This window comes from Schistocerca cancellata, chromosome 3, assembly GCF_023864275.1.
Source record: "Schistocerca cancellata isolate TAMUIC-IGC-003103 chromosome 3, iqSchCanc2.1, whole genome shotgun sequence".
Taxonomy (NCBI): domain Eukaryota; kingdom Metazoa; phylum Arthropoda; class Insecta; order Orthoptera; family Acrididae; genus Schistocerca; species Schistocerca cancellata.
This window is the reverse complement of record NC_064628.1, coordinates 767,495,008-767,507,233: the sequence shown is the minus strand read 5'-3', so window position 1 is coordinate 767,507,233 and position 12,226 is coordinate 767,495,008. Positions and strand designations below refer to the sequence as shown.

The window sequence follows — 12,226 nt, the reverse complement described above, 5'->3', positions numbered from 1 at the left end:
TGTTCTTATTTCAATTTCCAGGAGTGTAGATAACGTATACATTCAACAACAAGAAGTTAAAGAGATACATTCACATCCAGTGGTAAATGGAGTGTCAGATCATGAAGCGTAGTCACATTACATAACTTAGCTCCATGTACAGCCTAAAAATACTCTAATCAATGACAAAAAATACTGTATATTTTAAAGAAATTTTTAAAATGTTGACTTGGGTGGAAAAGATAATGAAATAAAATATTGGCAAGACATTAAAGAGATCTGGAATAACTACAGGCATCAGAATCTCTTCAAAATGAAAAAAAGGCAGGCACTGCATAGCCAGAACAAGTAATAACTCAGAAATACTTCCTTATTATAGGCAGTACTGCAAAAGTTAAGAAAAGTTGTAAAAAAGATATACAATAGTAAGCTCATCTTGTCTGACACTGACAGATCATATAATACAATGAAATCCATATGGAATACTGGTAAAAGAGAAACAGAGAAAGGAGCCATATAAGGTGACACTAATTCTGTTAAAGGGGATGTGAGCACTGTAAAAGACAGATCATGTATAGCACACAGTTTTAATAATTACTTTTGAAAAATATGTGAGAAAACTGTTGAAAATAATTCAGAAGCTAAAGTGAAACAATACACTGAATAAGCACTACAGATGACATTTAGTGCTACATATATTAATCCCACACCTCCATGATCATCATGACTCTAAAAAGTTTGTAGTGATTGTTGTCTCAGTGGATCATATCTAATGATGGTTGAATAGACCTTGTTTAGTGAACAATAAGAACTTTATTGAATATTGCTTCACGCAGCACAAGCCAAATACAAACACTTTGCATTTACCAGATCAAACTACTCTCTCTTTTGCCAAAGAACCCAAAACTCTGATTCTTTTGCATGGGGATTGTTTTCATTATCTTTAACTTTTGATGACTGTTCTTGCCATTGCTACAAGTTCATATGGTTCGGATAATACCTTCAATAAGATGCTACAAAATTTTGGACCTTTAGTATGTAATGTTCTTATGTAAAGCATCATCAACTCATGGAATTTTCCCAAAAAGATTGAAGTTTGCTACTGTAAGACTTCTGTATAGAAAGGTAACTCTACAGCTGTCAATAACTATTCCCCCATGCCATTCATAACATCATTTTGTAAAATTTTTGAGAAAGTGATGTTCTTTAGGATTGTCAGCCTATGTGTAATAATAGGATACTTAGCCAATCACAGTTTGTGTTTCAGATGGGTCATTTACTGATCCAGCTATTATCAACTGTGTCAGTCATAATATTCTATTAGAAAAGATAAGGTTTTAATGGAATACATAGTTCAGTAAATGGCTAGTTTAGCTCTCATTTAAGAAACAGGATGCAGAAAGTTACTCCAGGCTGTTCAGGTAATACAAAGGGGTATGTCACATCATTTGCAGGTGATAAATAACAATAGGAGTCCCACAGGTTTTGATCATTGGCTCAGTGTTTTATGTTAAGGATCTGCCATTTTATTTGGAACAGAAGGCAGAATTATTCCTCCAGAATGAGATTTTCACTCTGCCGTGGAGTGTGCACTGATATGAAACTTCCTGGCAGATTAAAACTGTGTGCCGGACCGAGACTCGAACTCGGGACCTTTGCCTTTCGCGGGCAAGTGCTCTACCAACTGAGCTACCCAAGCACGACTCACGCCCCGTCCTCACAGCTTTACTTCCACCAGTACCTCGCCTCCTACCTTCCAAACTTTACAGAAGCTCTCCTGCGAACCTTGTAGAACTAGCACTCCTGAAAGAAAGGATATTGCGGAGACATGGCTTAGCCATGGTGCTAGTTCTGCAAGGTTCGCAGGAGAGCTTCTGTAAAGTTTGGAAGGTAGGAGGCGAGGTACTGGCGGAAGTAGTGCTGTGAGGACGGGGCGTGAGTCGTGCTTGGGTAGCTCAGTTGGTAGAGCACTTGCCCGCGAAAGGCAAAGGTCCCGAGTTCGAGTCTCGGTCCGGCACACAGTTTTAATCTGCCAGGAAGTTTTAGAATTATTCCTGTTTGCAGATGACAAAAGCATTGTTATGAAGCTGAGCAAAGAAACATCAAAATGGTAAATTATGTTTTTGTGAAAGTTAGTGAATGGTTTTGCACAAATAGGCTATCTTTAAAGTTCAAAAAAATGCAGCTCATCTAGTTTTGTATTGTCAAAAAAAATCCCTCATCCTACTTACCTATTATACCAATAAGATGTAATAAACATGACAGAAAATTCTAAGCTCCTAGGTGTGCATATTGATAAAAAATTAAATTGGAAAAAGCCATACAATAGACTTGCTAAAATGTTTAGTTTCAGTTACTTTTGCCATAAGAATAATTGTTAGCTTTGGGAATATAGAAGTTAGTGAGTTAAGACATTTAGCATATTTTCATTCATTCATGTCTTATGGGATAATATTCTGGGGTAACTTCTTGCTTAGGTAAAAGATATTCATTGCACAAAAGAAAGTAATTAGAATTATGTGTGTAGTTCACACAAATGTGAGGTGTCATCAAAAAGAAATGGGAGTTTTTGTTTATATTAAAGGATCTTTATCTGCTCGTCAACATCAGCTCTGTTCCCCTCAAAGTAACCCAACTCAGATATAATATACTTGTGCCAGCACTTTTTCCAATCTTGGAAGCACTTCTGGAACTCACTTTTTGTCACATTGTTTACCTTCTTCAGATATTCTTTTCCTGTCTCATCAGTGGTGCCAAAACAACATCCTTTCAAGGTCCTCTTCAATATCAGGAACAGAAAGAAATTGCAGGGTGCCATGTTCAGGGAATATTGAGGTATGGGTGGGAGAAATATCATGATACAATTTCCATGAGTGGTTTTGCCACAATTCTGGTTGTTTTCTTTGGACTGCTTCACATTAACAGCATGTAACTTCCAAGTAATAATAATAATAATAATAATATAAATAATAGTATAATAATAATTTTATTGTCATTTGGCCATTACAGCAATAGACAACGTCATATACATACTAAAATACAATTAATAGTTTGAAAGAAACAACAGGTTTGTTGTTAACATTATAGTATTATATTACAGTTGGTAAATTCTCTTATATCGTAGAATGGGTGGAGGACTAGCCAGTCATGAATTGTTTGTTTGAATAATTGTTCAGGTAATTCTTGAACAGATTGAGGAAGATTATGAAATGATTTGTACCCCATGATTTCATAGCTATTGAGTGACTTTGACAATCTGTGGTAAGGAATATAGGGGCACCTATTCCTTCTTGTATTGAGGCTATGTACATTTTCTCTGGTTGTTGTTTCTGGTAATTTCTTCTTGGTATAAATTAGAACATAGTATATGTACCAAGTTTATAACAATGATGATTTTTTGTTCACAGAACAATGGTTTACAGTGTGCCTTATATGCAGAACCAGTAATTATCCTAATAGCTTTTTTTTGCAGTATTAATATGTCATGTACACAGCTAGAGTTCCCCCGCAAAATAATTCCATATGTTATTATACTTTGAAAGAATGAAAAATAGGATATTCTAACATATTTTGCAGGAACACAACCATAAGTCACCTTAACAGGTAAATAACTCTTGACAACTTACCACTAATATATTGTACATGTTGACCCCAAGATAATTTATCATCTATGTATACCCCCAAAAATTTGACATAACTTGGATCATCTGACAGAAGCTTATCTCTAAGACTACAAACCATCTGCTGTGTTTTGTTTTCATTCAGCAGGAATCCATTTGCCTTGAACCAATGGGATACTTGGTCAATTGTCTTTGCTGCACAAGTTTTAAGGTTATTGAAATCATCACTAGCATGAAGAAATGTTGTATCATCTGCATACAACACAGTGGTGGACTTGATAAATGATGGCAGATCATTTATCATTATGTAGTACTCCTTATTGATTGTATGACAATAAGGCAGGAACTTGCAATGCACAATCCCATTGTAATCAAAGACAACAGTAAGAAGAACCTTCAAATGTGATGAAACTTGTCGAACTTTTTACGGTCTTGGGCCTTCAGGCAATTTCCATTGGGATGTTTGGGCTTTGGTTTCAATGCCACAACCATATATCCATGTTTTTTCACCTGTTATAACTTTATTTAGAAGTTCTGGATCATTGTCAACTTGATTTACCAATTCCTGAGCGATGTCTATGAGACATAGTTTTTGGTCAAAATTTAACAATTTCAGACCAAACTTTGCTGCTACATGATTCAGCCCAAATCATCTGAAAATACTGCTTGGCATGAGACAAGGAATATGTCAATATCATCAGCAACCTCTCTGATGATGATTTGGCAATTTTCTAGAACCATTTACTTTATTTATTCCATATCGTTATCTGTAATTGATGTGCAAGAGTATCCAGAGTGGTCGTCTTCAATGACTTCGCAATCTTCTTTAAAAAGTTTATACTACTTTTAAACTTGTTGTGACTCGCCGATTGAAGGGCACGTTGCCGAACTTCTTTGTCGGGCGCCGGTCCAGATAATAGCATCCCGTACCATGGAATTGGCATAGGATTCTTTGTGAACGTCAGTAACAAATTGACACTTTCGACTGAGGCCGTGAAGTTCCGCAGCCCAAGCGTGATAGGACTGATTTGGTTGTTTTTGACAACGATAAAAGGCAACACGAGAGGCTACCACATGCATTTGCTTTTGAAAATAGACAGACAGAAGGGAGCACATTTCAGCAAAGGACAAAGACGCAGGATCCTTCAAAGGAGCCAATTGCGACAACAACCGATACATTTGGGGTGAAATCCAGGAAAGGAACAGAGACTTACATGGTTGTTTGTCCGTGACATGAAATGCCAAGAAGTGCTGTCAAAGACGTTTTTCATAATCAGACCAGTCTTCCGCCGTCTCGTCGTAAGGTGGAAAAGGAGGTACAGCCAATGACAAGAAACGCCCCGAATTTGACGCTGCGACGAAATCACGAATCGCCGCTGTTAGAAGCGTTTGCTGTTCAAGGAGATCATGCAAGAGCTGCTCGACAGTAGCCATGGAACCCTGTGAGTCAACGGTGAAAAGGAAAAATCCACTACCTCGTTGCCAATTGTTAAATCTTCAAATTTAACACATATTTCGGACAACACAACAACACATATAAGTCACTGAGTAAGTTGACCTGTGTACAAGTTGGCATTCGATTAAACACTGAGTCTCAGTCTAGCGGCCGCTGCTCGGCTGGCTGCTTAGGTAGCGCAGCTGCTGCATGGCTGGCAGACAGCGCCACACGTAGAGGACGTGCGTAATTGCGCGGCGGCACTTTGAATAATCGGCAAGTCACAACAAAACTCTTGTCTTACTCACAGCAGATTTGTCAAAAGCCACTGTCAAAATTTTCAATGCAGAGCTGCATTTTATTCCTTTAATGTAAATTCTTTGATCTATGTATTTTGAAAATAAAAATTCAGTAAGCATTTGGAAATAAGTATAGCCTTTTCAATTGTCAGCAATAAATAAATATTCAAAACAGCTGGAACTGCAAACATACATGAGGAACGTGTGCAAACAAGACAAAATAAAATTGAAAATCTGATATATAAAACCTGCAGAATTAAAATTTCCCTTACTTTTTGCTCTCATCTTGTAGGAATCACTTTAAGCAAGCAGGTATCAATTTAAGCACCTGGGAATATTAGGCCATGGCCTCACAGTACATTTATTCATTTATGAAATTTCATCAATAATGTATCAAAATTTGAGAGTCACAGAAATATTCATACTGGAAGAAGAAAGATCTTCATTACTCTTTAGTGAATCTAACTCTGTCACAGAAAGGTGTCTAACATGCAGCTATAAAACTCTTTGACAGCCTACCCATGGAAATAAAATGTCTCACAGATAGTGGAATTGTTTTCAGATATGGATTAAAGTTGTTTCCTTTAACAACTCTTTCTACACCATAAAGGTATTCTTGAGTTAAGGTAATTAGTTGTTATTAAAAAAAAAAAAAAAAAAAAAAAACTGTAAGTGGCCAACACGTAGCTATATAAATACTACTTTTTATTTCTTTAGTTGTATATACATTACAAAGTTTATCATGAATTTAATCAATGGATCAAGTAACTAATTGAAAAAATAATTAACTTATCAATGACATAATGATGTGCTGGTCTTAAAATTTTGTTTCTGTAGGGATCCACAGTGTCTAAACGATTAATAGAAGAAAACATGATCTGTAGTAGGTCAATGGCTGCACATTTGCTGGGAATGGCCTTTTTGTTAAAATTTTGTATATGTTTCCAGTGTTCTACTATACTGAAGTCTTATTTTTTTGCAGATTCATCTTGGTCTGTAGGCGCTGTTATAGGAACAACAGTGGGAGTAGTAATGTTTGTCACAGATGTTGCTATTTTTGGTGTATGGTACCTGAGGAAAAAGAGGAAAGCTCCACAACAAAGACATTCAGTAAGTCTTTATGTTTCAGATACAACACAAAAACATATGTGAGTGTCACAATTTAATCCTACTATCAGAGTGTTACCACGAGTTTCAGACAGTCCTGTAACATCTATTTTCTTCATGAGTAAACTGAATAAAAATATTCAGATAAACAATTTAGCAAATAAAGACAAAAACTAGTATTTATCTTTGTCAATGACTACAAAATAACAATTATTTAATAATATGTTACACCTTTTTGGTGTGTCATCACATTATGTAGAATTCTGAAAATAAACATTCATGACAAAGCTTGTGATACAGGGTGTGAAACTTAAGCACACCAACACAGCATCTGCAAACATAGAAGTTCTGAGACCATGCTTACAAATGTGACATCATCTGTATACACAGCAGTAAATTTTAGGAATATACAAGGCTCCAGGGCCTGTGGAGGCACTATTAGTTTCTATACTCAACTGGATTACCTTCAGTTTAACCATAATGGACTGAGAAGCCCTTGAATAAAATAATGTGCCCAGTGGTCAGAAGAAAGCATTAGTCTGGCTATCTAGAAAAAGAATAACGAAAGTAACATACAGAACTCAATAGCACTGACAGACATGTGTTGTAGAATTTTAGAACACATTCTGAGCTTGATAATAATGAATTATTTAAACAGGATACTTCCTCCAGGCCAACCGGTAGGTATCATAAAATATCAGTCATGAGAAACCTGATGAGTTTTTTGCAAATGTCATGCTGAAACTCATAGATCCAGGTAGTCAGGTGGAGGCATTATTTCTTGATTTCCAAAAAGCATTTGTCTCAGTACCACACCAACTTTTGTGATGGAAGGCACAATCATATGAGGTATCAAACAAAATATGGCACTGGACTGAGGAACTTTTTGTGTGTGTAATGGAACTGCACAGATACCTCATTTTTTGTGGATTATCATAGATTATGATACACCAGATAATAAGGTATTTACCTCCTTGACACACCATTAATATAACACTTATTGTTTCCTATAATCATTGTTTTTATGAGATGTTAAATATTTTTCTATCTTTTTGGAAATAATTCAGATCATATCAATAATGTTCACATTTCTTTGGATGTAAAGATTGACATATTTAGATAGCTGTGAGCTATGATAACTAACTTTGTTACTGATTTTTGTGTATTAGTACAGTACAGTCTGTTAATGAGTATTATCAGCAGTAGTCATTGTGTATTAGCCAGCTATGGAAAGAAGTAGTAGTATTCCAGTGGGTTACGGAGGAATTTTGTGAAGCATTTGTCATGAAAATGTGATGTTAAAGCATGGGAGTAGAAACTGTGAAATTATACTGAAGTATGATGAGAACAAAATAAGAAAGCTTCATTACATGAGAGAGTGCTTATTTGTCAGAAACTGAACCCATCATGCCAACTAGATGAAAATAATACTGAACAAGCCATAATTTTGATTAAGATCTGCAAGAACCAGATGAGTCCATTTTTTTAGTTTATGAACTTCCTTCTTACTTAAAATGGATGCACAAAATTAGTGATAGAATTCCTAAGCATTTGTACAAGAACAACTGGTAATCATTGTTGGTAACAGAAGGGTGGAGGGGGGAAGGTTTATGATAAGTGGAGTACCAAGAAGGGAGGAGGGGGGGGGGGGAGGAGGCAAGGAGGTCCACCATATCCCAGGTGTCACTTGCAGAAGATCCCTAAATGGTCTTCAAGACAAACAAGATTTTTTGGAAAATATATTATTATTAGAGTAATTTGTATGTATTTTATTGCTACATGTATTTATGGGGTAGGGGGAATAAAGTTTAGTGTCTTACCCCAGATGCTGATGTGAATGGGGACTAGAGATTGAGGGTTGATAACAAAGCTTCATGTCCTGGGCACCAGCTATGTTTGCTAACCCACTGTTCGTAATACAGGAACCATGCACTGTGTTATCTTGGAAGGAGATTCATGTACACATGTAACATGAGGCATGCCCCAGGACAGTCTATTTGGCTTCATAATGCTTATATTGCACGTCAGTAATTTGGTAGGCAATACTAAATGTAATTTCAAACTTTTTGCCCATGATTATCTGTAGTGAAGTACTATCTGAAAAAAGCTACACAAATATCTAGGCAGATCTCCATTTCAAAGTGGTACAGAGATTGCCAACTTGCTTTAAATTTTCATAAATGTAAAACTGCACACATCACAAAATACAGAAAGATAATATCCTATCACAGCCATATCAACAAGACGCAGTTGGAATTAGTCAATTCACAACATGTTTGTAACCATATGTGGCAATATTAAGTAGCATAATGGCATAGGCTCAATCATAGATAAATCAGGCAGCAGACTGCAGTATATGGGCAAGACACTAGGAAAACGCAGTAAACGTGCATAGGAGACTACATATAAAACAGTTCTACATCACATCTTACAACATTGGCTGAGTGTGTCAGACACATATTAAGTGGGGCAAATAAAAAGTATTGAACATATAGAAAGAAGATACCACAAATGGTCGCAGATCTGTTGACTCAAAGGAAAAATTTCATATTAAGTCTGAAAAGTCTATATTGGCAGACACTTGAAGATAAGTACAATTAATACCACAAAAGCCTGCACACAAAGATTCAAGAACCAATATTACATGAAGAATTTAGGAATATACTTTAACTGCCTCTACCCTTATGTATTCCTCACATAAGAAGCATGAAACTAAAGTAGACTAATTACTTCATACACAGAGATATGTAAGAAGTCAATCTTTCTGTGCACAGATGGAACAGGAAAAAACTGTGATATGTCATACAGTATGGTACATCCTGTTACATGCCCTTCACAGCAGTGCATAGTATGTACTTAGAAGTAGATGTAGATACAGGGGCACTGGGCCAGATCCAGTCGCCACTTATGTTTCAGCATGAAAAAGAAAATGAAAGCTCAACAATGTGTTTTATGACAAAGTTATAAGAAAGACTCGCTGAATGATCAAAAGCAAATATGACTTACATACCTCCACGAAAGGTTTAAAAACTATTTATTAATAAAATTGTTTGTAGTATTGATGATTATCTTCAAAATGAATTAGAAAAATGATTTTGAACCAATAGCTGTTAAACAAAATAATACTGACATAATCTGTACAAATATGCAATAGAATAAACGTTTTATGTGTGTATTTATACTCTGTGAATATTTTTATGACACCCATACTATTCACATCGTGTGTGACTGAATAAATAAAGTTTGTGATTTAGTTTTCATCTTCCACAAAGCTTCAGGGTAACTGGACTCTCAGTTATCTGTTCCTTCCCTGTTCCCTCCAATTTTGTTTGAATTTATTTCTGGTTTCACTGATTTTCTTACCACTTCCTCCCAAAATTCTTTTTCACAGTGTCAAAGTCCTCTGTAACACTGTCAGTTGCACTGAATTTAAAAAAGGCCCCCAAGATTTTCCCATATATTCCCTTCCCCCATCCCACCCCCCTCCCTCCACAAGATTTTGGGCTCCTAGGCATACTTTTATGATTTTTCAACCATTATTGCTTGATAACTAAGTAATTTCATCTAGCATGGCTACTAATCCTGATAACTACTCTTTATAAAACCAATGCTGCTGGTACTTGTCTGTCTCTCTTGCTTTCATTGTGCACCATACTGGTCCCATCCACATGCATCCACTTGGACCATCTGGATAATGATCACTTCCACTCGCTGTTCTGCCAATGTCACTTTCTACCATGAAGTTTTGTCAGTTTCTCATGTCTTCAAGCTACTGTGGACAATGTACCTTGCAGTTCCTGTCCATGACACTGTTCAAACATGTATTAAGTGAAAAAAATCATACAGTTAAGTCTCAAATGCACAATGGTCATGTGTTTGTGAGTGTTCCTTATTTCTTGCAGGTTAGTCAGTAGTAAAACGATTCACAACCAATCTTCATAAGCTGAAAGAATAACATGTGATGAAATTGTAAAATCCATTTTTTGTCACACAATTTTGCATTAGTCTTCATAAAAATGGCAAATGAAGCTAAAAGTTCAAGTTATGGGCTCATTAAATGGAAAAATGGACTAGCTGAACCTGTGAAAATATAAGATGTATATATAGCAAGCACTCACTGAATGCACAATTTCAAATCATGCCCAAATGATCAGCTGCATGAGGGATGACTGAAAAATAATTAACAATGTAGGAAAGATAGACTGCTTCTTACTGTAAAGAAGATATGTCAAGTTGCAGACAGGCATGATTAAAAGATGTTCACCTGTAGCTTTCAGTCAAAGTCTTCATCAGTAGACACACACACACACACACACACACACACACACACACACACAAGCAAGCAATGACATATCCCGCACGCATGACCGCCAACTCCAGCTTCTCAGGCCATAATGCAACAACACATGGGATGCAAGCAGCAATCTGGAGGGGGTAGGGACAGGGGAGGGGAGAGGAAGGAAAGGGGTAGGAGAAGGGGAACAGGAAGGGGTAAGGATAGTAGTGTATGGGTGGGGAGAGAGAAGTATGCTGTCTGGTGAGTGTGCAGGGACTAGACTAGGCATAGTGCAGGGACTAGGCTAGGCATATTGTCAGGAGGTTGTGAGGCAGGAAGGTGGGTAAAATAGGAACAAAAAAAAATGAGAGTAATGGGGAAAGATGGGTGAATGTGTTGACAGAGGGCTGCAAATAAACAAGTTGGGAGACAAGAATGGGTAGGAGATGATAGGACGTGTGGAAACTGTTGGGTGGAGGGTGTGGGGCAGTATGTTACCATAGGTTGAGGCTAGAAAAATCATGGGAGTGGAGAATGTGTTGCAAGGATAAGTTCAGAAAAGCTGGTGGTGGTGGAGGGAAGGATCCAGATGGCTCAGGTAGTGAAGTAGCCATTGAAATCAAGTGTGTGATGTTCAGCTGCATGTTGTGCCACAGGGTGGTAAACTTTGCTCCTGGCCACTGTTTGGTGGTGGCCATTCATCGTGGTGGACAGCTAGTTGGTAGTCATACCAGTATAAAAAGCTGTGCAATGATTGCAGCAGAGCTGGTAAATAACATGGCTGCTTTCTTAGGTGGGTTGCCCATGATGGGGTAGGATAAACATGTGATAGGACTGGAATAGGAAGTGCTGGACAGGTGGATTTGGCAGGTTTTGCACCTGGACCTGCCACAGGGATATGATCCTTGTGGCAAGGAGTTGGGATTGGGAGTGGCATAGGAATGGACTAGGTTGTTGTGGAGGATGGGTTGGCAATGGAACACTACTCTTAAGAGGGGTGGGAAGTATCTCAGGTAGGATGTCCTTCATTTCAGGACATTATGACAGATAACCAAAGCCATGGTGAAGGACGTGATTCAGTTGTTCCAGTTCGGGGTGGCACTGGGTGAAAAAGGGGACACTCCTTTGTGGCTGGGTTTTGGGGGTGGTGGGAGAATGGGGTTGTAAGGGGAAATGGTATGGGAGATCTGTTTGCAGACTAGGTCAGAGGGAGAGTGCCTATCTGTGAAGTTCATAATGAGACCCTCAGCATACTGAGTAAGGTAGTTTTTGTCACTGCAGATACACCGTCCATGGGTAGCCATGCTATATGGGAGGGATTTTTTGGGTATGAAAGGGGTGACAGCTGTCAAAATGCAGGTACTGGTGGTCGTTGGTGGGTTTAGTGTGGACAGAAGTGCAGATGGAGCCATCAGAGAGGAGGAGGTCAACATCTAGGAAGGTGGCACACTGTGTTCAGGAGGACCATGTGAAACAGATGTGGGAGAAGGAGTTGAGGTTGTGAAGGAAC

At 37.7% G+C, this 12,226-nt stretch overlaps 1 protein-coding gene across 1 annotated transcript in view; it reads left to right on the top strand.

Annotated features, from left to right (window-relative positions):
- LOC126176558 (uncharacterized) overlaps window positions 1-12,226 on the top strand; it is a 179,239-nt gene that overhangs the window by 151,106 nt on the left and 15,907 nt on the right. The window contains exon 12 of the mRNA XM_049923718.1: window positions 6,316-6,443. Within this exon, the coding sequence (XP_049779675.1) occupies window positions 6,316-6,443 (128 nt within the window). The remainder of the gene's footprint in view (window positions 1-6,315; window positions 6,444-12,226) is intronic.